Raw genomic sequence first — 26,875 nt, forward strand, 5'->3', positions numbered from 1 at the left:
TAACTTATTAACTGTGGATTATGACTGATCTCTTGTAATAATAATAATAATAATGATAATAATAATAATAATAATAATAATAAGGCATTTAGGAATTAAAAAGTCAAATCATTTTCTTTAATCTTCATCGGGTTACCTTAAACAACAACACTGCTAACGTTGCTCCTTATCTACTGAGTGTATACAGCTAACTATATAGCTATATTTTCAACCTTTGCTATCCAACTGACAATTTCAGCAGTTTTCCATCAGTTTTCAAACCGTTTCTACTTCTCTGATGGTGTGATCAACCCAGTCTCACCATAAACCATGAAAGAAATTACATTTTTGTAATCTAACTGGGTGCTTTGTTATATCTATGTACCACCTAACCATTCACAGATGTGATGGAAAGTAGGACATCATGACTGAGAGGTGAGGAAGAAAAGTACAAGGACACAGGAAGACGTGCAGTACAAGTCTTGAACTAACAATCTCTTGGATGGAGGTCAAGGATTAGCACCCTCCAGCATCCCCTACTTATCCTTTATAAGAATTCTGGGTCAAATAAACTGTAATGTGAGGTGTAAAGTCAATGTGATCGCATATGTGGCCACACATTGGGCCTAAATGTCATCATATAGGCAGACGTATGGACACGTAGGGCCTTAACACGCCTCTGTGATTATGTATCTAAACTTAAGCTCTGTTTCAGATGGGGAATAGGAAATGTGGACATTTTACCATTTCTGGGCCTTCAAATTGGAACTCAGTCAAGAGATTGATTTGGTGTGATGATGAGTTTTACACATTCTCTCTGGTATTAGAACTTCAGATGTTGCAGCTGACTCACTGTAAGTACTTATGGCACACCCACTCAAAAATGAACATTTTAATGTTATTTGGAATCGCTGCTTTACACAGCAAGGTGGAGCAGCGTTTATTACATGTGGACTTGACATAGAAATGCTTTTATCTTCACATAATTTCATACCTTATAATAGTTAATACTCCACTACCTGACTTCCTTTCCAGAAGCAATCACACATTAAATTTGTTGTTTCAGTATGAACAGAAAAATGGTCCTCATTTAAAAGTCATAATTTAGTCCTGACAGCGGAAGTGTTGTAAAGCCTGCTCCTTTGCATCATCAGAGGTATGAATGAGTAAGACACCCATCCAGTACATTTAGTGTTGGCCTCTCACTGTGAAAGTAATTACATTTGAGATCAGGTATGCATGTGACATTTCAGTAAAAGCATAGACACGAAACTCTCTCTTTCTCTTTACCACTCTCTGGAACACTGTTCGTTTCTAAGTTTGTTTTTACAGATGGCAGAACTACCCAGGTTTGAGAGGTCAGACTGATTATATTTACAGCTGAAGATATACGTTGAGCACCATACTGTCCTGAGGCTCTGAGTGAAGACGGTGAAAAACAATAATACATTGAAAAATAAAATTATTTAAACACATTCAGCAGTAGTTCTTCAGCATCAAACATTTAGGGTTTTTTCTCTTAAATTTACTTGCAATAGTCGTGTTTTTATGTACAGGAAGACACTGAAATGTGGCACCCGGTGACAATTCAAAGCATAAATGGACATACGGCAAAATGGCTCCCAAGTATACGGAATGCTTATGTATGAATTCATACTCCATGTTAATTTTTTTATTTGGGAGTAGAAAAAGACCAATATTTATCCGACCCACTTTTATGTTAATGAGTAGGCTTGTGGAATTTCTTCTACCTCATGGAATCAGTCATATTTTATCAGAGATAAATGCCACATTCAATATTAAGTTAAGTACTGTTGGTAGAACTAAGAAGCCATTTTAATTAGTTAATTACCACACATGTTCACTTTGCAGTGGTTTATTAACAGGCTATCCAGGACATCATATGTGAGTATCTATTTTTAGTTAAGATGATTGTTAACATCACTAAAACATATAGAATCAGTCATTGTGGTGGTGCTGGAGATTATCCTTATTCAATTTACTTTATGCAGATCATGTCAGAATTTTTTGTTAAACTCAAAGAATTTCAAATGCTTTACATTTGCTCTTGACATTGTTTGTCTGTTTCTTGTTTTGTCACCTTGTGAAGGGGTTTGTATCACCCCAGCGTATTAGATGTGCAAGTAAATCTGCTTTGGCTTGCCATGTGGAAAATAATGCCATGGAGAACATGCAGGAGAGGTAGCCAAGCCAAAAACCAAGCAAAATCCCTCTAAAAAGTGCCCAAAAGTATAAGCAGTTATTGCTGCAGCAAAAATGCAGCAAACACAGCTGATAAAAAACAAAAAGACAAAAAAAGAGAAACAAAGAAAGAAAACATTTCATTTATAAACGTGACAAGCAGCCGCTTGCAAAGGAGGGAGGCACTGACGTCAGTTAAGACCAAACAGGTATTTATTAAACCCCCATCAACACTGATATTTGAGACAGAGCAGCTTAAGAGGTAAGTACAACTTTTCATTGAAAAGCACGACCACTGTCTGTTTACTTTACGTTTATATTTGTGTTAATAGTCAGGCCCAAATTGTGTTTTGCCTTGTATCCAAAGAACTTGTCAGTATCATGATAGACCCACAATTAGCCTGTAATTTAAAAAAAATTTTTTAACCATAAACATACAGTTTAGTGTTTGTATAAGCAGATGTTTCCCTTACAAATTGAGCTTTTGCCATCACATCGACTGGCCTTACTTTTAAACAAAAACAATGAGTTATTTATTTCGCAGAAAATGTGTTTGAATAAGGGTTGCTGCAAAACGAAGTTGATCAATCCCTGGAAAATCTCTTGTCGTGCGCAGATGGTCCTGGTGCTCATTAACTTAGCCGCGGCCGCAGTGTTTGTGCTGACCTGCATGTGTGCCGTGCCGCTGCAAGGCCAGAAGCCGGGTCAGGTGGACCCCCTGGCGGTGCAAGGTCCGGACCCGAAGTGCTGGGACTCGTCTTCGGCTCGGCTGCTGGAGATGCGCTCGCCAAGGATCGCCGACACGGTGTCCGCCCTATGGGATCTGATGGAGTCCCTCAGGTCATCGGACAACGGAAAGCACACGGCGCTGTTCTGGGACCTGGCCCGGGTCTTCTGGGACATTTATCTGGACTGCGTCCTGTCCAGGAGTCACGGCCTGGGGCGGAGACACATGACCTCAGTGCACTCCCTTATTACTGACAGTAGGTGTTCAAATACTCACTTTGGTCTGTTTAGTTTGCAGCCAGACAAATCCATACAGGCCACATGAATTAAACGCAAATGAAAAGCCGGTACAGTTACAGGCTACCTGAAAACAAACAAACAAACAAAAAACTGTGTTTAGGTAAAACTGTGAGAACTGTCGGTGGCTTATTGCGCCTTTTATGAAAACAGTTCAGAAATAAAAACAATCTATCAATAACAGCATCAATTCTAGTTTCATGTACAGGTTTGTTACTGCTGACACTGAACTTGTAATTAATTCTCTAAAAACATACAACAATAGTGTCAACATAATTCATTAAAACCTTTGGAAATATTTCTATATGCTATATTTTGAACCTTCTTGCTGTGAGGAAGCATTGCCAACCACCGTGGGAAGCCCTTAGTTAACATTTTACACAATCAATTTATTCAAAAGACAAAAACAAAACATGCTTTTACACGTGGATAGGTTTCTTGTACTGATAATCCAATAATGATATTATAAAAGGTAGATTATGAACTAGAGCCCCTACATATTTTCCCATACATTTTGGTAAGTTATAGGTTCTGGAAAAGGAGTATTACAAGTAACCGATATGGTACTGGTTGGATCAGGTTGAAAATAAAATGCAGTGCATTTTAACGTACAATAAGAGCCTGCTGTGACATAGACTTTAAACTAAACAGGCCTCAAAATAAGTTTTTAGATTTCATTACACTTATTAAAATCAGAAAGGTATATTTAGCTGTATTACTAAGAAATTTGGTCTTGGTCAGGCCAGTTGTCATGACTCACAGTGTTCTCAGTTTTAGTTTGGAGAACTGTTGCATTACTTCCTGTTTCACTGTGAAGGTTCGTCAAAATGTACGTCATTGTACCTTAAATGACCTTGTGGTGTAGACAAAGAGGTTCAATTCTTCTTTCCTTATTCTGAGCTTTCAAAAAAATCTAAAAAACTAATAGCAGAGTATCTTTTCATTATGAGGGGGTTTTGGTGATTAGAAATGCTTGTCATCATAGTTGCTCCCTATTTTACTTTCATTAAAATATATTTTTTAATAATGACTTGACAGTTTCATTGTTGGGCCACAGGATTCTTATGCAGTCTTTCACACATAAAAGTACGTGTGTTTGGTCTTTGAATTTAAGGTTATGTTCTCAGCCTCCTGCAAATGAAATCTTTGTACCAGGACATAAAGGTAGTTGTCCCTTGAAATGTTATTTCAAAGGTGCATACTGTGATGTACAGAAATGTGACACACTGCTTTTAGCCAACTTGAGGGCAGCTGGAAGCACATTTGTGAACCATTTCCCCTCCTCAATTCCTTTGTGTGTAGTACCATTTGACAGTCAGGTGGGGGCACCTTTTGCTGCTTACTGTCGTTGCAACATTTAAAACTCATTCTGGGAAGGCATGGCAAGGCATGTTCCAGCCCAGAATCCCATAGCTCAACTCCGACGCCATAGTTTATGTGGCATAACCGGCCACAAACTGTCAGACTATGCTTTGCCAGCATTTTCTTATCTCTCATTTTCTTTGCTTGGAGAAAAGGAGCTGCTATGAGAGGATGGATGTTGCAGCGCAGTCAGTATTTCACTATGTGTGTGTGTGTGTGTGTTTCCCTTACAGAGTCCTTCAGGTTCAACAGCTCAGGAGTGAACTCCACAGCGTGGCTCAGTGTAAGAGTGAGACGCAGAGGACACATCGCCACCCTAAAGACTGAACCGAAATAAGACACACATCACACTTTGAGGAAATGTGCAATTTCTACCTGTCTCACTGTAAATATATATTTAACCCTAATGTCCTGACTGATAGTTAAAGGATATTTCTTGTACAGTAACTTTATCATAGACACATTTTCTGTAAGGCACAATCAAGTGAACCAGTACATGAAAACAATCTGTGCTAACAAAAACCTGCCTATCGAGCCAAATTTTTGTTCCTGCTGAAATTGACTTTTTTTTTTCTTTTTCATATTATGAACTCTAGTTAGGTTATTTGTAAAATGACCATGCAGTTAATTTATTTTAATTACAGTGAAATGCTAGTGCCGTGGCTGTAAATGTTGGTCATGGTCCTCGACCAAAATGCACATTTGGCAATAAATGATGAATAAAGCTAAAGCGCATCTCCATGAACTATGCAGAAACCCTCACAAATACAGACTTTGATCTTATTTTACATTAATGTGAGACAGTCTATGATTTTCTAATAGTTTTCATTATCTAAAAACAACTAATCCAGATTACAGATTAAAAAGGGGGGATATACACTTAGTGTTTATACAGAAAACAGTGGGTCAATTGAACATTATGTCACAAATTAATATTTAATGTTGTCTGTACCTAATGTACACCCAAGATGTTGTGAGCAACATACCTTCACAGTGCAAAATACCAAAGTAATGCCTTCATAATTACACTGAAATTCTGAGAGGATGACAGACCTGTGACTTAAAAAATTCTTCAGTTATGTCAAGGCCATTTCCCGTAAAGCCTCTTTAAGTGGCGCAACAAGCACGTGGGAAAATGTAAATCGCATCACTCATTTTGGTAACGTGGCTATGTCGATGGCCATTCTAATTTCATAGAAGTTATCCGTCAGCAGACGTCACAAAAATCAGTCACACAAACGTTAAAACATAACCCATATATTAGTCTATTTATCCCTGGGGAGGAAATTCTACGTCAATTTAATCCCATACACACAGGTAGCTGCGTCATCCACACGTCACAAGCCCTTTCACTTTCGGTTTTTATTTCCTACTTTGTCGGCCTGGATCACGTACGTCTAAAGTTTTTACGAAGTTCCTTTTGGATATTTTGAAGAGACTTTCTCCTCTCCAGCGTCCCTGATGGAGCTCCTGCAGTGAACCCCAGCCGACTCCCTTCCGATCAGCTGAGCAAACGTCTCCAAGCAGGTATAGCTTTGCTGGGCTTTTCCGTAGACACACGTGGTTAAATGTTAAAAAAATGGAGGGAACCAACTGTCAGATTTGAAACACAGTTTATACAGTGGCGCGTTTCGCCACATTTCGGTTGATAGATCTGTTGTCAAGCAATTGTCAGTGCGAAGCTGTGATTGACAGCTCGAGTCGTTGCAAAAATTCTGAGGTTCCAGTCTCAATGAGGCTCAATTTGTGCCCAAAATATGTTTTCGCATGCTTGTGTGTTAACACATCTGTCCGTGTTTCTGTAACCTTGAAGAGAACTCCAGCTGTGGCGACATCACATCACCTCTGTGGATTGATAACGTGACAAAATATATGTATGAGCGTGTCAGTGCAACTTTGGTCTACACCTCTGGAAACTTGTTGTTATTAGACTTTGCTCATGTGATTGTTATCTTGTTTTGTCGTCCTGTGTTTGTTTTGCATGAACTCAAACTCACCCACACAAATTTCACAGTCGGCGTGTCAGTATGCTCATGGAATGCACAAAAATCAGCTAAACATTATATTAATGCCATGATGTGTATATATATTATGTGAAATGAATGTGTGTCTCTAATTTGAAATTGTATAGATTTATTCAATGTCAATACAGGTTCTTAATTACTTATGTTTCCTTTTTAATTCAATTTCCAATTGTATTCCTAACCATCTCTACAATGAAGTAAAAATTCATACAGAAGTTGATTAATCAAACACATAGAGACACTTACGGGCGGAATAAATGGGGAGCTACTGCATTCAGGAAGTAGTTCAGAAATGAATACGGCTAAAAACTGCAACGACTTCATGAAAAAATTACAGAATGAAAATGACATAAATGCATAGGGAAATGATACAAGGATAGGGAAAAATGTACAACACAACGAGGCTACGTGGACGACACGTGCGGCACACCAGGAAGAAAGTAAGAAGAACAAAGTCGGAAAAGAAAACAGTATCCGAGAAGACTACAGACTCGCAGACAAATGTTTTGTCAGGTCAACAATCCGCAGAGGTAACGTGGTTTGGCCACAGCTGAAGTTCTGTTCAAAGCTACACATACATGCACAAAAAGCAGTGTGCATGTTGAACATATTTTTGGCACATCGTGTATATGCAGTGACCAAACTGTTGCAGCTCCTGTGCCTAAAGGAAGTGGTGACGTGCAGGGTTCACTCAGACACCCTTGCTTCATTTTTGGTCAGCACTGCATATTCCATTGGTACATTGGGCGTTTTTTATTTAGTTTTCAGTGAATAGTGTATTCTTCAGCTGAAGAATTGTAAAGTGAACACTGACGGAAAAGGGGACTGACACTGCACAGGATGTGAAGCAGGGTAAACCACATTTCAAATGAAAAATCTCACATTTTCGTGCAGGGGTTTCTTTAAGAAGAAGTCTGTCTGTGCTTCCCATCAGCAACCAGCTTGGAATGACGGAGTGAGTTGAAGCATCCTGCCAGGCTTGACAAACATCTGCCAGATAAGACTGACGGTAAGACAAAATCATTACAGAGAGGTGAGAAGATGACCCAGGAGCTGCAGAGCTCCTATATAGGGTTGTACATGTCTTTGAGTGAATAATCTTCAGTGTGGTCACCATTTCTTTGAAGGCAGACGTCTGCCCTCCTCACACTACCTCATTTATCTGCAGTCACGTTCAGGGCAGAGGGAAACTCACGTTACTTTGATAAAGGGGGAGATCTGGCAATTGTGCCAGCCTGTTAAAAAAAAGGATACAATATGTCACCTTTAATGTTGTAAGTGCTCATTTTGATGAGCCACTGATCGCAGGGTCACGATGTTTCAGGTCTGTGTGGGGAGGCATAACCTGCACACAAAGAAACAACAGACACGAGGAACATGGGAAAGGATATAGCTGCGGCACATTTTTAGAAATGAATAAATGTCACATAGATAGAATACATTAAGAATATTCCTTTTATTGTCATTCAGCACAGTTACTGGATATATTTAGAAAGTTTGTAAAGATCACATTAAATACAGAGCCTTCTCTTGGGGAAATGTGCTTTTTATTACAGAGGACGTAACATGGGACAGGACTTGTATTTACCTCTGATGGGTGATATTTGAATTCATTTAGCACAGATGCCCATTTAAAAAAAAAAGTGGATCAAATCTGTTTTCCTGTTTTTGCGAAAGAGAATTTCATCTGTTGTGTTCCATGTTGCCGAAAACTGTGTTGGGAGTCTATAATACCTGAACATTTTGCCATAAATAAATCCCACTAAACTACATTGAAACTTGTAGCCTACATTTTTGCAGCATGACCAGCGTTTCTTTTATTCATCTATTGAAATGACTTAAATCTATTTTACAGGTACTGGTGGGCTTTACTTCAGCAGGTCTTAGAAAGGGGTCGGGGCCCTCAAAAGTGTTCATAGGATGCACAGTGAGCATGCAAGAGTTTAGGCAGTTTTAGTTTCAAACCCCAAGATAGTTGAGTCTTGCCAATGTCCCACTCATTAATCAGCTTGTTGGGGCTAAAGCTTATAAACAGTCATCATTAGGAAAGGCCAGGCAATGTGAATTTCATAAGAAATGGAAAATATCAGATGCATTGAAGATCAATTTGACATCTGAGAGACCGATAAACCTTTTAAAAAGAACTGCTTGTGTGATTGCTAGAAGGGTTGGTCAGTTTAAGAGTAAGAGATGCTCAGGAAGGTTTAGCTGACTCTGGGTGTGGATGCAGTTGTTCTACTGAATAAATGAGATCCTCTTGGAAGGGCCAAAAAAAAAAGCCTTCCCTGTTTTCTCACTACAAAATTCTGGATTATTAGCCCAGCCTCAATAAGCTTGATGCATTTGTTTGATGTTGAAATTTAAATAAAAATTTTAATGCCGCAACAAGCAAAAGAAAAAAAAAAGGGTGCAGAATTTTCATAAAAAGAAAACTTTGTCATTAAACCTGCTGGTATATTGATCTTGTTTTGTACCTGTGTTGCATCCATTCCCAAAGAATAGAGGATGGCCCAGCGTATCGATGCTAAAACACTTTAAGAGGTACGCCTTGTTCTCAATCCCACCTTTTGTGCATGTTGTTAGTTGTGTACTCCATGCTCCTTTTTTTTTTTTTTTGCACAGGCCATCTCACCATCCTCTGTTTTCTTCTTGCTTCACGCTTAAAATCTGCAATTATTGTTTTGTTGACCCCATAAATCACTAAATACACGGAATAAACAGCTGAGAGGGAGCTATAGACAGACTGCAGAAGGATATTCTCACTTCTCGTGACATACTGCAGCCTTTTCAAGCTATTCTTGACTTTTAGTCACTCACACTGTAGCCTAACACATGAGTAACTAACCTACTACAGTTTCCGGGGAAAATTGCTGTGTGATCTGCACTGCAGTAAAGTAAAATAGTGTTACTGCATGTACAAAGGTCTGAGTGAGTCTGTAGGTAGGTAACGCTGAGGTTTTTTTTCTCTGAGTCACGAAAATAGGAAGTGAGATTAGCTACACCACGAGGCAACACATCTAGCAAAACAACAGGAATTGTTATAATGATTGATTATTACCAACACTGAGACAAGATAAGGATCTACAGAAATGACAAATCACAAACTGTAACTCTACACCTCAGACAGGTGAGCTGTCACATTTTTATAGTTTTTGGAACATTTTTGCCAAACTTCTGCACAGAACCAGCCTTTCTGTTTCTAGGCCTGCTTATAGGAATCTCGTCCTTCCCTCTCCCTGTCACACACAGAAATTCTCATCCGCTCCACCACAAATCCACGAAGGACTTTATTTGAGATTGTTATCAGATTTTGAGCCCTGAATTTTGAAAGCTTGAAAGAAAATGGAAGAACCCACTGACAGCTCCTATGTTTCCACCTCAAACATCCCAAAACATTCCCTCAAAATCTTGATATTATTCTCTGTACACAGTTATTTTACATATGCTAAATAAATGAGGGAGGGACAGTTGCCATCACAACAGCCAAATGTTTCTTCCCAGAGAAACCAGACATCTGAGTGGGCTGCTATTTTGTTTTGAATACAGGAAATGGATTTCCAGAAGCTCCTGCTGGAAGCAGGTAAAGCTCTTAGTGGGGACGAAGTGAAAGCTGTAGCATTTCTCTGCAATGATCTCTTGAGCCAAAACCTGAACTCGGTGGAGTCAGCGGGTGTCCTTTTCTCTCAACTGATGGACCAAGACCTCCTGTCATCCGAACAACCACAGCTGCTGACTGAGCTTCTCCTCACCATCCAGCGTCACCGTCTGCTGCGTTACCTCGGACTCGCTGAGCAGGAATCTAAACCGAGAAGCTTCATCTCTCCCTACAGGTGGGCTGGCACATTTAGTTTCATACCAACAACTGAAACACTAGAAAATAATGTGACGTCAATGGATTGTTGGATTTTGGTGCCATACAAAAAAGAATGGACTGCATATATATATATATATATATATATATATATATATATGTATTTTTTCCTCCTGAATAATTGTTATTTCTTTAATCACTGGCTTCCAAATTTATTTGTTTGATTTTTATTTTCAGTTAAGAGAAAACAAAAGATCAGTCTTCCCAGGATCCGTACTATGAAAAGCTCGGGGGAAATTAGTTAATGTTCAACTCTGGACTTTCAGCATCACAAAGCTGGTTCTTTTTTTTTTTTTTTTTTTTTTTTAATCAGGGTGTATCCACATGGCACTTATGTTTTAGACCTAACCGAAATTCTGGAAGAGAGAGTTCAACACATGTAAAAGCACCGCTTCCCGACCAATCAAATTCCTTAGAATGTGGCAAAATAAAGAAGACATTGCTGCGTGGACAATAAGTCTCGCTCTGACTTTACATGTGCCAAATAGTTGAGTCTCAGCACGGCATCAATGTGTGCTTACGCACAACAAGCGGGCACAACTGAGAAAACCGTCGCTTAGCGAGATCTCTGTTGTACGGATTAGTTCAGCCAGACAACTAGAAGATGGTTTTGGTGAACCTTGTTCTTAGTACAGGCCCCAAAAGTCTTTGCTGGTTGTTTCACAACAGTTCCACAGAGTAGTTTTTGTGATGTTTAAAGTATATGATGTATTATGTATTTGATGTATTAATATTGTCACTATAATGACGTCCATAAGACGGACTTAAGCTGTAACTTCACGAGCTGATTTTCTCTCATCTCAGGAAGCTGCTCTACAACCTGTCTGAGGAGATTACTGCTAAGGACTTGAGAGATATAAAATTTATGCTAAGCAAAGACCTCCCGCGCAGAAAACTGGAGGAAAATGTTGTGAGTGCTTCTTGTTTTCTTAAAATGTAAAATCAGAGGCGTTTCTGACACTGCAAAATCAGATTGTCAGATTAAGATTAGGGTTTTGATTAAGTTAGGGTTGCAATAAAACATTATTTTTTTTATTATAGTTCGGATATTTATAATTTCCCTAAAAAAAACTAAAAAAAGACATTTTCAGTGACAGATTAAGGTAATTATATCTGATGTTGTAATCTTGCTTAACTTTTCAGACTACACTGGAGGTGTTCCTGGAGATGGAGCGAATGGACCTCATTAGTGACACTAATCTAAACAAACTGGAGGACATATTTACATCTGTGCATCCTGCGTTGAAAGAAAAGATCAAACATTATAAAGCACTGCAGGGTAAGCCACCCGTAGCACCAAACATAAGCTTAAATAGCTCGGAACAATCAAAGATTGCAGAATAACTGTTTTAGGGTTAGCTTAAATATTTCATGTCACCACTAATAATGATAAGAATCAGTTCTTATATTTTTATTTATTTCTATTTTATTTGGAAATGGTTGAGTGAGCTTCATGGTAAAAGTTCCTTCAAACTCTTATTAATATACAGTACAGCATCTTGAAGTGTGCTTTACCAAACGGTAGAGCAGGGGATTTAAGGGTTAAGAACTCACAATGACCAAAAAAGAAGAAATAAAAAACGCGCCGAGTGAGGACATCTGCTTACGAGACATTAGGACGATTTCACTTCGACACGTGGTAAATTACTGAGGACTTACTTTCTCCTAAAATGATCATTCCCCCAACAGGAGCTGTGGAGCGCTTGCTCCTTGAAGATCATATAATAGTTCCTCCCTCTTGTTGCACATAATTCAAGATTTTAGCTCCACGTGGTTTTAATGATCGCTGAATGATCCGTTTGCACATCACTTCATAGTTTTCTTTTCCTTTTTTGCACCCTACACCCCACCAACCCCACTGTTCAAGAAACGGGTCGGCCGAGGTCTTCGTCTGTTCCCTCTGCCTCAAACCAGGTACAATGCCGTGTGGCTGCTTTGAGTCTGCCTGAGCTGCAGAGGAAGATTTCCACTTTAAAGTGAACATCACGTATTTGCAGGATACTTTACCCCAAACTATCTGATCTGTCTTTTTTATTCTATTTCTTATCAGGTCTCGGGACCTTTACCGAGGGCCTGCTCCTTTGACACACAAGGTGAAGTCACTTGCCTCTGCTGTGAATTATGGGGGGGCCGTGCCATGTGTATTTGGAAATGTTGCTTCTTAGGATTTCTTAGTTACTGTTTCCAAAGAACAATTAAGATAACTTTGGTGATTATACCTCATAGCAAATTTTTTTTCCTCCTTTTGATGATGGGATATAGTATAAACAGAGTGACAGCAAAAGATAATTAATATGTTTTTTTAAGACTTATGATCCTAATTAACATTTTCTCTCTTTTCTGAAGATTTGCAGGAATCACTTCCGGTAAGAAACTACGAGGAGTCTCTTATGTGACATCAAATTAAATGTGGTTTCAAATTTCTGCCTTTAATGGTTCTTTTTTGATTTTTCTTAAATCCCACGCAGTCCACAAATTCTTCCAACACTTCTGTCGGTAAGTTTTTTATTATTCTGTCTCGAAAAACCTTTTATGGGAGCAGTGCAGTGAATTTATTCATTTTATAGCCTGTTTAATGCTCTCCTAGACTTCAAGAATTTTGGAGATAAATGTTGGTCAGCGACACATGGAGGGAGCAATTTAGGTACGGAAACAAGCATCATTAAGAGCTCCTTATACGTATCTTTTTACATCAGCCTTTTGTCAGTTATTGTCAAGCATCAATTCACACGTTTCACCATTTTAATGTCTCTTCTCGCCTAAAATTGACTTTTGTTCCACATTATAGACAAAAAAGACATTTGTGCAATGGAAAGAATGCCGTCTCAGGAAAACAAGGCTTCCGCTGAGACAAATACGGAGGTGTGTAATTTAAAAAAAATTTTTGTCTTAGTTATACGAGTATAAAATGGCAAATCTTGATGACCGCATAGAGACGGTTTTAAGTGCAAAAGTTGACTAGCAGATATTCCTGGCTTACACGTGTCTAAAAAACTGTTGTCCTTAAAAATCCACATGAAGTCCAGGTAACGTTAGAAAAAATATAAAAATTTATTCCACAAGTGTCACTCAAGTATCCATACACCTGGCTTTCAATACATTATAGTACGGGACACCGTGTGTCTCCACTGCTGGTCTGACGTTCACAACACAACACTTAAATGAAATAGCCCATACTAAACAGAAAAGATGAACAAACAGCCATATTCAATAAAACTTTCTCATCAATGACTATTAGACCAATATTCAAACTTAAGAATATAGAACATATAGTTAAATTACATAAGCAGAAATAAGAGATCGGCAAATCTGTACTTGCCTCATCCAACGGTGTTACGAAGTGTTACAAGTTCAACATCCTGTTTTACCTTTTAATGACTGAATCTGGATTATTGGTTTTATTTTCTGTAGACTTTGGGAACGTATCCCATGACTTCAGCGAGGAGAGGTGTCTGTGTGATCGTGAACAATCACGACTTCAGTAAATCCACTGTGCGTCTCAGTGACCGCAAGGGAACCACGGCCGATGAGAGTAAGCTGAGGAATCTCGAATCTCGAATCTCTCAAACGAAAGCGAGTGTTTGTATGTTTCCCGGCTCCGCCCTGCGTGTGGATGTACCGTTCATCTGCGTTTTCATCTGTTTGCCTTCTTTCCAGGAAGTCTGCGGGAGGTCTTCGGGTGGCTTGACTTTGAAGTACAGATACTCAGAGACTGCGACAGTAAGAAGATCCTGTCGGTGCTACAGCAGCTCAGTAGAGAAGACCATAGTCATGTGGACTGTCTGGTATGCTGTGTTCTCAGCCATGGAACGGAAGGGAAGGTGTATGGTGTGGACGGCTACACTGTTGAGATCACGAAGCTGATGGACCCCTTTGATGGACAGAAGTGCCCCTCTTTAGTAGAAAAGCCAAAGCTGTTCTTCATCCAGGCCTGTCAGGGCAACAAAGAGCAGAAAGCTGTGGAGGCTGACAGCCCTGTAGAGAGTGATGCCAGAGCAGTCAAAGATTCCATACCATCTGGAGCAGATTTCCTGCTGGGAATGGCCACTGTTCCTTATCACGTCTCCTACAGAGATAGGAAGAGTGGCACATGGTATATCCAGTCATTGTGCCGAAACCTTGTCCAGATGGTTCCCAGGTTAGTGAAGCAACATAATAGAGTCTGGCAGATTCTTTCTTTTTTTCTTTCAGTAGTAAAGAGGAACACAATGTCCACAATGGCACATGTATTTATTTTCAAATCTCAACCCAACCTGAAATTGTAGAGAACAAAAGTAATACACTAATCAAGGTTAACCTGTTAAAAATCAACATTTTATATTGATCTATTTATGTTTTGAATATTTTGCCTACAGATATTAATTACCTATGTGTTCTATGATTAGATATGAGAATAATCGATGAAGAACAATTTGTGTTTCATGCCACCACCTCACAGCATCTCCTGTCTTCCCAGAGAGTTTGACCTTGTGTCAATCCTGACAAAAGTGAATGCAGACGTCAGCGAGAAGACCGATTACAGTGGTGAGAGAAAGCAGATGCCTCAACCAGCCTTCACGCTCCGCAAGAAAGTGGTCTTCCCGATCCCCAAAAAGCCTCCACCGAGTCTGTTGGACTGACGATGGCGGACTTTGTTCGATCGACTTGTATAAGAAATATGTGTAAAACTTGGATTTTAGGATATTTTTAGATTAGGTACTTTAACTCAATGAATTTTAGTCAGTTGATTTTAAAGACAAACTATGCACTTTGGTCAAAGAGTAAATACAGCTCTACGCGTTTTCTCGTTTTGTGCGTGTATTCTTTGATGGTTTACAAGATTTGTGTTACTGTTACTGTAGCCACTAAAATGATCGTCTGCACGTGATCTGTGCATTTAATTTGATAGCTGGAGTGAGAGTTTCCACTGTACTTCAGTCCTCCAGCTGATGTTTTACACACGAGAGCCTGTATCCATTGTGAACGTCTCTGTTTGCTCAGACGTTTGGATTTAAAAAAAAAAAAAAGATGTCATTCTATCTCTGGATGTGGGCTCTGGCACAGTGTTGTAGTATTTGCTGAAGAAACAGATGCATTCACATCTCAGCAGAGGAAAATGTTCTGTGCTGAAGAGTTTCATCCACCTCCAGCTTTCTTTGCTGACATGCTTGAGTTTAAATTTTTTTTAAAGATTATATTGAGACGGTTTCGAAGCAGTTTTGAGCATTTCATACATCATGCCACATACATGCTTACTTGCATGCACATATTTTTATAATTTTCTTACAAACCATGTTGTAAGTAATAAGGTTTCTCTACAAAGTCTAATTTATTAGATTGAATTTAATAGAGTGCATTTTAGATCTGACAGACATTTTTGCAGGTTTAAATTGAAAAAATCTGTCAAAAGTCACACCAATAAAAACATTCTTATTACACAAGTTCTGCATTTGGCACGATATCAACTGATGAAAATTATCATAAACTGCAGGGTTCAAATTGTTTGCATTTTCTGTATATCAAATTAAAAAAATTAAATCCATTTGTTTTAAAAAATACTCTGGTGTCGCATCGTTTTTGAGTCTGATGTTTCCCGCTGCCGCGCCGCTTCCGAGGGGTACGCGCGCATCTCGGTGCACACAACTCAACATTACACCTGCACGCACAGGAGGAAAATCAGTTACCGACGCCACCGCCAGCAGGCGGCGCTGGACATCTGGGCCCTACGTTGACTTGAAGTTGACCCGGATGTTGATATAATTTCCCCGGCGAGGCTAGAAGTATGAATTTGCGTTCACATTTGAGAAAACAAGTAGATACATAGATGCCCCGAAAAATAAATCAGACTAGTGTCTTAGAGTTGATGCCCTTTTGATGTTCGCAGTAAAGCAGCAGGTTTAAACTGTGAACATGTCTCAAGAGGGATGTCAATCACCAGCAGTGAAAACTACCGCCGACACAAGGTTAGTGGTTTCATTATCACTAACTGACGCGCTTAGGATCAGCGAAGCCCTCAAAGGAACGTAATGGCGTTTAAAAATCCTCTGCTTGGTTTTCAAAAGCTTTAGTCTATCAAAACACAGTTAACACGGACGCTTTAACACGCACTTTTATCATAACCGGCTGCTCGGTGTGGTCAACAGAGCTGATTAGCTCACAGCATAGCATGAACCGCAGCTAACACCATTTATTTTCTTTAGTTTTAACCATTTCTTTAAATAAACCATTTAGTTTGTTTATTTATATTATTTATATTCATTTTAAATGTTCGTAATAATTCACTAAAACCACCACATGTTGTTCATATAACATATAAATCTCAGTTAAGTTGAGTAGCGAACAGCAGATTGGGGGCTTTGCTACTGCAATGTTTTAGCTACGAGTCAAGTGTTTAGTTTAAGAATGAATCATTTACTCGGTAAAATGTTAGAAAATACCAACTTTCCTATCAACTTCAGATATTTAAGAACAATTCTGACCTCCAGACTGCAGTCAATGCAATTTATTGGGACTCATTACATGATTGGCTGACTTAGTCTCTTTATTTGTAATACTTGTTAGCTTCAGTGTTCGAGTTGATTCAATTTTCTGATAATAGATGAGGAACTACCAGCATAGTGTGTGGCCTGCACTGAGTGCAGGCTTTTTAAAAATGGATTTCTTTGGTCCTGAAGTCTAGAGTAAAAACTGGCATCGTCTCCTCTTAAAGGAAAGTTTTCAAATGAGTGAGCGTGGACAAGGATTTCCTTAAAGAGGGAGCTTGTTTTAGTTTTTTCTCTCAGGACAGTAAAAGGTATCACCGAACCTCCTTTGTCCATTTTGCACCAACGTTCTGAACCTCAGCCAGGTTAATAGTTTGTTTTCAGATCTCCGGTTATTTTTGAGTCTGCAGCTTTAGGTGACAGCGTTACCTTTAAAAGGTGCTTGTAAAGTGTTATCTCGCTCCATTGTCTTGATGGTGGACTTAACACTTTTACTACAACTTTACTAAGTAATTGAAACAGTTTTTAAAGGTGCCATTGTTATCAGCCTAGTTGAGTGTTTTTTTTTTTTTGTACTTGTTGAATGCACAAGCTTAAACGAACAGGAATCGCCGAGGAGCAGCCCTGGAAAGACTCCCATTCAAATCCTCCATGAATATGGCATCAAAAGCGGCAACCTTCCCGTGTACGTGATGGAGAGGACTGAGGGGGAGGCTCACCAGCCCAGCTTCGTCTTCAGCGTGACCATCGGAGACGTCAGCTGCACAGGTATGATACGGTCCCAAAGCCTCTTGGTTCAGCTGAAAATCACACCCTGTCGCTTCAGAAATCCCCGTCCAGCCTGCCACATTGTTGCCATGTGTGCCATTTGCTGCCATGTACTCCTTTATACCTCTTATATTTCCTCCGTGTGCCTGGTTTTCTGGACCAAAGTATCTCACTTCAGGCATTGAACCGTGCTCTTATATGGAAAAAGATGAGAAGCGTTTGCAAAGACGTCAGTGTTGTGATGAGTTTTGTACATTTTCCAACAGAATATAAAACAAAAGAAACATATTTAGGTCTAAAACCGGGCAACCAGGTAAAAAAAATGAGCATATTTTTTTCTCCATTTTTGATCTTTTTAGTCTTCCTGGCAACCTTGATGGTTAACCGTTTACTTTACAGAATAAACTATGTCTGTGGATCTATGATTGTGCCTTTGACTGTACTTTGTTTCAGGTCAAGGAACCAGTAAGAAAGCTGCTAAACACCAGGCTGCAGAGGCCGCGTTGAGTACTCTGAACATAGAAGCTGGACCTGAGTGAGTGGATTCTGATAGGGGAATGATTCTTAAAATTGTTATTTCAAAGGCAAAATATGCTGCTTACAGGTTCTCAAATGTGAATATTGTTTTTTTTCTTAAGATTGTAAGAAGCCTCAGTTAAACCCTTGCAGGAGTTGTAGAGCTTCAGCCGTTAGTCTGATCAAAGCCTTTCACGTTGACCTTTTCTAGACTCAACTAAGGATAATCCTCAGAAACGATAGGTGTGTTGTAGCCACGTACATGTGTGACGTGTAACTGCGGTGCTCTGATGTGCTCTGATGTTGGCGCCCAACAGGAATGTTCCTGGAAAGCCTGACAGTAATGGTGTTGCAGCAGACACGAACAACCATCCCAACTCTGTGGGCTTACTGCAGGTGTGTCACCCGAGGCTTTGCTCTGTCTTTTGTACTTTTTTTGGTTGTGTGCGTGTGTGTGTGTGTGTGTGTGTGTGCTCTCTTCACCATATCAAGCAAGACGAGTGTATTACTTTTGTACATTTTCAGATAGAAAGAAATGGGAAGGAAGCATCAAATGAAAATGGGGGTCAGCTTGTTGGCGCTTTGGCTGGACCTGAAATTTTTGAAAGCTTTGTAAACTCCGTGACGTAGTAAGTGTTTGTCCGAACAATCAGCCGCCACGGACTCCTCTAAGCAGTTGCCAAGCATTCTGAAAATGTCATGTAAACGAAGGCTCCAAAGCAGAGGAATGCTTTAAGAGGCAGAAATAGCAAAGCGCTTTGAATTTGCTGTTCCTTCTTCCCGTAGCGCCAATGAAGATGGCTGTTAACAGGGTTAGGCCAAGTTGAAGTTGAAGAAAACCTTTGTTAGGACTACTCATCCTGTGGAAGTGCGAGAAAGTAAATCCTAGCCCGTGTATGAATGGAAAAGGGGCAAAGAGACTTATGAGGCTCCTCAGTGATGGTACAGTGTTCAGCTGTTCATTAACACCTGCATAAGTATGACTATTTACTCCTGGGGATTCAAAATCTTGAGATGGATTTATGGAAGCAATGCAGCAGTAGTATGTCCTGTATGATTTGCGCGTCTTTTTAAATTCAATACCGTTTTTTTTTTCTTCTCTCTCTCATCCTCACTTTTTGTTCGTCTTTGTTTTTTTCCCCTGTTGTAGGAGTTGGCGTTGCAGAGAGGATGGCGTCGCCCCGAATACACGGTTTTACAGGAGGCCGGTCCACCCCACAAGAGAGAGTTCACAGTTACTTGTAGGATGGAGTCGCTGTCAGAGACAGGTGTGAATATGTTTCCAAGTTGAATGATTTGAATGTCTTTCGTCATGCGTCTCGTTCTAAATCCTTATTTCGTGCTGCAGCCGTAGGAAATTCAAAAAAAGCCGCAAAAAAGGCAGCTGCAGAGAAGTTGGTGGAGAAGCTCCAGAGTTTGTCGGGCTGTTCTGAAATCACATGGGTGCGTGGAATTTTACTCTTTTTTTTTGTTTGTTTGAGGCCTCCAGAGCCTACTCCAACATTTTATTTAAAGCTCTACAAATGATTTACATTTTCTTTGCTCCTCCTGCAGACTCCAAAAGCCAACGTGCGGTTCGAGAACATCAGGAACTCCACAGCAGAGAAGATATCGCTGCTAAGGAGAAACCCCCTGAGCATTCCGAACACGGATTACATTCAGATAATGTTGGAGCTCTCCCACGAGCAAGGCTTTGAGGTCACGTACTTTGATATTGGTAAGACGTCTGTGTCGGTCTTCCTCCTTAATGTGCCGTCTGTGGCTGACTTGGAGCCCAAAAGTTGCAGCTGGATCTGACTTGATGCTGCACACGGCTCAAGCAGCTTTTCAATCCAACTGCAGGGCAGCTGGCTGAGAAGTTTGTCTGCAGCCTGTTGCTGAAAGTCCTCTCCCTAAAGCTCATTGTGGTTCTCGAGTCATGGCCAAAAAACAAAAAATCCACTGTTTTTGCAATGTTTCTGATAAACGTCACAATTAGCATTGATTAAAAGTAACAGTGCTGCACATGTTACTGAGCAGGAGCATCTCTGTAGCCTGGACACACAACTGTTAGCTTTGTTTTTCTTCAAACGATCTACCGAGTGAGTTAATCTGTTTTGTTTGTTTTTTTTTGTTTGTTTTTTACTTTGGTAGCCGCTGACTACGCTGGTTGTGACGTCATCAGCTCTGTTGTTGCTAGGTGACAAACACAATGCCCTTGGATCGCCTCGGGAATGTTCAGCCGCACCTCTCGCTTTGCTACACTTCCAAATTGTTTACTTATTCAATGATTAATACAGTAAAATTCTCCCTTTTGGGATTGAAGTTAAGGTCTATCGGAGGTCAACTATCCCTTATTTGTGCATGCAACGTGTCTGCTGAAAGGCCAATAACTGTTTTAGAACTCTGTGGTACCAGTGTTCCCTAAATGTGACATTTAGTATATCCCTGTTTGGCAGATGAGCTGACGGTGAACGGTCAGTACCAGTGCCTGGCAGAACTGTCCACCTCTCCCGTGACCGTGTGCCACGGCACGGGCATCTCCTGCAGCAACGCACACAACGACGCAGCGCACAGCGCGCTCCAGTACATCAAGATCATGGCCTGCAAATAAACATCACCAGCGCCCGCAGCCCACTCTGTCTCACACACACACTCACGTTATCATGACCCGCCACGACGAGGTCTTTCAGCGATAGGAGCTCAAGACGTATTTTTGTAATCGTAATTGTTACAGCTCCAACCATGCAGCAGAATTTGAGTTTATGAGGAGACGCGTGTAGAACTCAAGTATTTGTATTATATTTTTAAGCAGCTTCAGATGACTGTGTGTTTGACTTTAAAACGTATACCATAAGAGTGAGTTTTACAAAGCACTTGTTTTTGTTGTTTTTATATCTTTACATGCAGCTTTTAGCCATCAGTTCTTTAAATCCGTGTTTTTCCTTTTTAAAACATTTTTTTTTTTAACCCACATAGTTTTTACTGTGATTTATAACGAGAGATATTAATTTGACTTTCAGGACGGCATGCAATTGTATCCTAAGCAAACTATAATTTATTTATGTCACTGCTTGCACTTCCTTCTGCCAAAACACAGTCTTCAGTACAACTCTGCTGTGTTCATCTGCTCGAATCAAAATAAGGCTACATGTTACTTTATATTCCCGACTGCTCCACTGCCAGTTTGCAATTTAACAGATTTACTAACTCGTTTTCTCTGCTGCAAGAACTGAACCCTGGTGTGGGAATGATGGCAGCAGCAACATGTGTATGAATGAAGAAAATAAACTCAATTATCACATTAATGATTGCTGGCGTCTGTTGATGGCCATACAAAAAGGCTGGAATGAGGGAGCAGATTGCTGCGTCTCCCTCGAGAGCCGCAGCAATGAGTCACTCCCGAGGGAGCTGATCACCTGACAGTCATCAAAGTATCAGCAGCATGCCGTCATATGTTAGTACGATGACACTTAGTCCTGAATTGTACACTTTGAAAACCCACCCGGAGAACAAAAACGATGTTTTCATTCAGTCTAAAAAATCATTCATAATCCATGGGGTGTTGTTGTCACGTTCGTCTCCATGACGTAGTTGCGTTGTACTGCCGTTACGCGCCAGGGGCCCAGTACATCCGTCTTCGGCCCAAATATGTTTCAACAAGGTGGGCCAAGTGTATATGTGGGCCACTTTAGGCTCACATCCGGATTAGTCGATGCTAACCTGCCATATTTTGGCCAAAACTGTCCCAAATATGTTTCAACAAAGGTGGGCCAATTGTGTTTCTTTATATGTGGGCCACTTTAGGCTCACATTCAGATTAGTCATTGCTAACTTGCCATATATCAGCCAAAGCTGGGCCGTATTCGTTTTGTGATATGTGGCCCAAATGTAGCATTTACTCCATGGGCCAGTTTAGGTTCACATCTGTTTTGTCCGGGCCAGAAGAATGCCTACAGTGCCGGATCGGTGCCTCAAGTGGCCCACATCCGCATGCTATCTGGGTGGTTTTCTTGTCCGAGTTTTCCCTCTCATAAGCGACTTGCCAGCCAAGGCTGAAGAGCATCCCCTACCCTGGTTTTCCTTCTCCGGGGCTCCTAACATCCTAACATGCATGTTTCTGGGGGGAGGGGGGAAGCCAGAGTACCCGGACAAAACCCACGGGATCAGGGCTCTCAAGTCTCACGCAATGAGCGTGAGACACACGCATTTCAACAAGTTCACACGCTCACACGCCACACATGCCATTTCTCACGCTGAGAAATGATCAACTTCGTCGCACAGAAATTCTAATGGCCGATACTATAAACGAGTCAATGGCAGGTTACTGTGCGCTCGTACAGCTCAGAACTATAGCTCTGGTACAGCTGTCTTGATTTAGCAACCCATCGGCAAATCACAAAATAGAATTTCTCAGCCAATCAGAAAACAGAATTTCTTGTTGCCGGGTGTAAAATAGCTTTCAGCTGCAAGCACGCGTCCCATGAATGCACAGCGGACATAGCCTATTATGCTCTGAATGCGTGCAGAAGTTGTAGACGAGCTGGAGGTGGAAGAGAACCGTCAGGATCATCAGCAGGTCATATCTTCATTTATTTGAATCTTTTATTAGTTACTATAGTTTTCCTACTCCTTGTAAAAGACCAATACCTGCCGATTAAAGTGTTCGTTGGAGTAGTAGGCCTAAATATTCAGCACACACCCTTTGACATGAGCAACTTAATGAAAAATGAAAAATATGTATGAGTGTAATTAGGCTTCCGTGGTTAATTTTTTTCAAAGGTGACTGGTATGAACAGATTCCCAATAAGGCTATCTACAATTGCCAAACTGGTATTAGTTCTGCCACACTGAAATGCTGATGCAGAGAGGGTTTTTTCCATGGTGGGGCTCAATAAAACCAAGACCAGGAACACTTTGTTTCTGAATGGAACTCTGTCATCCATCATGACTGTGAAAATGGCTGACATTGAGCCACAGGGCTGTAAATGGGAGCCCCCAATATCAGTCATCAAGCATCAAAATCTGCCACAAACACTTACAACACTCATAAACAAACACACACAGAGAGGGACTGCTCAAGGGGACCATTTGGGGTTATGTTTGTTTTTCTTAATTTAATTTGTCTGTTTTTTTGTTTGTTAAGACTTATACCTAAAACAATTTATTTTAAAATATAGCAGAATTTAGTGTAAAAGTGAAGATTTGTGATTTTGGTAGCTATAAATAAAACAATTTCTTTGTTCTTTAAGTAGCTAGTTTATGGCGATGGGATACTGCAAGGGACCCCCCCCAAAAAAAAACCCCGAAAGAAACCCCCCCACGCACATGGCCCGGCCCCTGCCCCGCCCGAATCTCACTCCAAGCAAACTTGAAAACTTGAGAGCCCTGCACGGGATACACGGGGAGAACATGCAAACTCCGCACAGAAAGGCCCCGGCTGGGAATCAAACCTGGAACCCTCCTGCTGAGGCGACGGTGCTAACCACCACACCACCGTGCAGTCATAATCCATGGAGTCAAACGGGTGTCTTTGTGGGTTTTGAAATGGCATGGATCCTGTCCGAGGATCAGATACACCCGGGACAGGTCACCCGTCCAAGCACGCGCACTCGCGCTCACTCCTACGGCCAACAAATAAACGTGCAGGACGGCAATCTTTCCTTCTCAAACGCACAAACCACACCGACGCCTCACCATTTGCGTTTTGCAGTTTTATTAGAACAAGCACTATGTAGCAGCAGTGTACAGTGTTCATGGAAAGATATGTACTTTGTTAAAATTGCACTTTAGAAGGTACCCCTTAGGAAATAGATTTAAAATAAACTGAGCTGACATAGTGCTTCACGATACATGTCAGTCCAAAGAAAAAGTGTCCAATTGCAAAAAGAACCCCCCCCCCCCCTTTTTTTTCTTCTTTTTTTTGTGGTAAGGCATCACAAACATTCATTGGCAAGCTAAGTTGTCTAGACATGCAGGTGGAACAATGGAAGAAGAGAGCTTGAGGTTGTTGTTTTTTTTTGTTTGCCCCCCCCCACACACACACACATTCTATGATACAAACACTACGCAAAGCACTGCTCTGACCTCGGCACGCAACTTCTGTGACTCAGTCACTGATGTAAGTGGCAAAAAGAAATCAGCTTTTTGCAGGAGTGCCCCCCCCCCCCCCCCCCCCCCCCCTCACCTTCTAGATGTTCAATATTTATAGCGATCGCAAAACATTTACCAGGTAACAGAGCAGCGCAGAACATCTCTAAACGTCACAAGCATGTCACGGTCGGTTAAAACCCTTCAACTCGTTTACCCTCGAAAGAAATCTTCCATAAAATGTTCTGTCCTCGGTTCGATCCTCGGTGCACATCATCATCTGTAGGCAGGTGGGAGAGTGTGCAGAGTTGGACTTGTTAATGGCATACCTTCTTCTTGGCATGGGATGCCGATCAGTTGTGTGTTTGTGAGGCATTGATAAATGCATTTAAGGCACAGCAAGTGAAACAGACGCTGACGGGTTGGAGCGTTGACTGTGTGATCCGGGAATATTAAAACTACGCACAAGTATTTCTGAGAATTAAAGAAAAAAAAAAGAGGGGATATCTATGCAAAGCACTACTACCTTTTTTTGGTTTGTAATCTATGGTACCATGTGAACAGTGCAGACGCAGGATGGATTTGCTTCACACACGTTTAAACGTCCTCCTTCAGCCCTGCAGTCCAGAAAAACGGGGAATCCATTTAAAGGTGCACTCTCAGTGTGTTTGACTACTGGGGTTGCGGTTGATCAAAGATATTTTGCCTTACTCGGTAAAACAAAAAAAGGGGGGGACCTAGTTAAACATTAAAGCTTATTATCTGCTTTGCAATAATAATAATAATGATAAAAAACAAACTTCTAATGACTTACCCGGCGCTTTGTAGAAGCCCGTCGACATAGCAGTAAATTCTCTGGGGAATCAGACGCATCAATGCTTGAACAGTATACTGTTGCCGGACAAACTTAAATGCTTTAGAGAAAGAAAAAAAAAAAAGAAGCTAAATTTGTTCTTAACGTCTCAGGCCTGGTGCTTTTTTACAGGATGGCCTGCAGGTGTCTCTGGTGTTTTATAATGGACCGAGTCATGGAGCGCTGAAACAACTTCCTCAACAATTAATCAGAACACAAAGTATCCACGATTTGATGATTGATTAATAATGTAGGTTATTTTATCAAGACAAATACCAAACATTTGCTGGTTTTAGATTTACATCATTATAAATTACTCTTTCTTTTTGGTAGTTAGAATCGGGATGTAGATTTAAAATCTCTTTGGGCTGTAGTTAACTGCGATGGGACTTGGTATATTTTTCCTACTTTTCAAATAGAGTATCACGCAGCTCTGTGGCTGCGGCAGGATGTACTGTAGGTAAATACTCTGACTGGAAATGTTAAGACGACCTTGAAAGCTGTCTTGGTGCAGGTAAAAAAAAAAAAAAAAATCCCAAAAATTCCCAATCCTCAGTCTCTACAACATTTGTACTGACATTCTATCATTTCACTGAGAGTGATTCACATTCAGGAGAGAAGACACTTCACCTGCGCCGGTTATATATGGAGGGAGCATGTACGGGTTTCTGTAACCATGTTTAAAATCACACAGGAGAGGGAGGATGAGGCCACCCCACTATTTACACTCCACCATGACAGATCTGTATTGACAGCATTCCCATTTAAATCGTAGTTCACCTAAAACCACATCGACTCATTATGAATGTCATCTTTGGGCGCCGTGCTTCCTCTGCTGTTAACTTGAAATGAGTTCTTTTCCCAGGAGAGAGTACTGCTATCTCACAGATTCAACAGTATTAAAAAGCAAAAATAAATAAAAATCTGCCAATTCACATAATTCTTTTTCATTAAAGTCCAAGATATTTTATAAAAATACCTATTTTTCTTCTCTTTTTCTACAGTAATTGATGATGTAGTAAATATGCCAGTGAAAGCTGCTCTCTAAACATGCACAGTATCCTAGGTAATCAAAATGTCTACTCTAGAGACTAGTCTATCCAAACTGCTGTTGGAAATCAAATGGCTTCAACTAAAAGGCGCCTAATCCTGTGAGCTGTATGGGTGTCTTTTTAAGGCAAGGACAAACTCGGAGGTCAAAAGAGCTGAGGAGAGATCTAATGGAGTGGTAATATTGTTGCCCTGACAACCCAGCTTGGACAAGCACGATGAAGGTGATCCTACGGCATGTTTCCATGGACGGATAACCATGTGGCAGCGCCTCAGAACCTCGACGGAGTCACCGGGCATCGGGCCACCCGCAGTCGCTCCTATCCATGCACGAAGATGTTTCCAAGGTGTTTTTTCGCTTCATAGTGCATAGGTAACAGCCTTCCTGTCTGTGGTGGCGGACACGGAGAGCAGTGTGCTACCACAGGCTCACGGTTGGCTCCATGTTGATGAAGCCGGGGTTTTTGCGGAGCTCCCAGTACGTGTTGTTGGAGACCCATCTCTCCCTGTGATTGGCATCCACCACTTTCCTGGAAGGAGACACGGGACAGCTGTAAGTGATCAAAGCACTGCAGAGGAAACGTCAGCCTGTCACAACTTGATATGATACTTTGTCGTTCATTTATCGAGTAAAATCTGATGATGCCTTCGGTCGAACGTATGCAGAAATTTAAGACTAGAGCAGAGATACTCATTG

General features: G+C 40.7%; 3 protein-coding genes across 6 annotated transcripts in view; 2 read left to right on the plus strand and 1 right to left on the minus strand.

The window, feature by feature from the left end:
* The first annotated feature begins 5,927 nt into the window (after positions 1 to 5,927).
* casp10 (caspase 10, apoptosis-related cysteine peptidase) lies at positions 5,928 to 15,998 on the plus strand. Of its 2 annotated transcripts, none has more exons than XM_075479619.1 (14): positions 5,928 to 6,093; positions 7,485 to 7,599; positions 10,137 to 10,420; positions 11,266 to 11,371; positions 11,605 to 11,740; positions 12,329 to 12,375; positions 12,512 to 12,554; positions 12,808 to 12,827; positions 12,930 to 12,957; positions 13,049 to 13,105; positions 13,250 to 13,323; positions 13,873 to 13,993; positions 14,119 to 14,599; positions 14,918 to 15,998. In XM_075479619.1, the coding sequence occupies exons 3-14, from the start codon at positions 10,140 to 10,142 to the stop codon at positions 15,078 to 15,080; spliced, it is 1,557 nt and encodes a 518-aa protein (XP_075335734.1). In that variant the 5' UTR covers positions 5,928 to 6,093; positions 7,485 to 7,599; positions 10,137 to 10,139; the 3' UTR covers positions 15,081 to 15,998. The 2 variants fall into 2 exon arrangements, with proteins under 2 accessions (XP_075335734.1, XP_075335735.1); XM_075479620.1 differs by having other exon boundaries at positions 7,525 to 7,599.
* Positions 15,999 to 16,187: 189 nt separating this feature from the next.
* Positions 16,188 to 21,493, plus strand: prkra (protein kinase, interferon-inducible double stranded RNA dependent activator). Its single transcript, XM_075479621.1, has 8 exons — positions 16,188 to 16,403; positions 17,515 to 17,690; positions 18,144 to 18,225; positions 18,524 to 18,602; positions 19,357 to 19,474; positions 19,555 to 19,649; positions 19,761 to 19,923; positions 20,645 to 21,493. The coding sequence occupies exons 1-8, from the start codon at positions 16,351 to 16,353 to the stop codon at positions 20,797 to 20,799; spliced, it is 921 nt and encodes a 306-aa protein (XP_075335736.1). The 5' UTR covers positions 16,188 to 16,350; the 3' UTR covers positions 20,800 to 21,493.
* Positions 21,494 to 24,367: 2,874 nt separating this feature from the next.
* Positions 24,368 to 26,875, minus strand: part of osbpl6 (oxysterol binding protein-like 6) — a 38,944-nt gene continuing 36,436 nt past the window's right edge. For all 3 annotated transcript variants that reach the window (XM_075479623.1, XM_075479625.1, XM_075479624.1), the window contains one exon: positions 24,368 to 26,708. In XM_075479623.1, coding sequence (XP_075335738.1) covers positions 26,597 to 26,708 — 112 coding nt within the window. In that variant the 3' untranslated portion in view covers positions 24,368 to 26,596. The remainder of the gene's footprint in view (positions 26,709 to 26,875) is intronic.

This window comes from Odontesthes bonariensis, chromosome 12 (genome assembly GCF_027942865.1).
Source record: "Odontesthes bonariensis isolate fOdoBon6 chromosome 12, fOdoBon6.hap1, whole genome shotgun sequence".
In the NCBI taxonomy this organism is placed as follows: Eukaryota; Metazoa; Chordata; class Actinopteri; order Atheriniformes; family Atherinopsidae; genus Odontesthes; species Odontesthes bonariensis.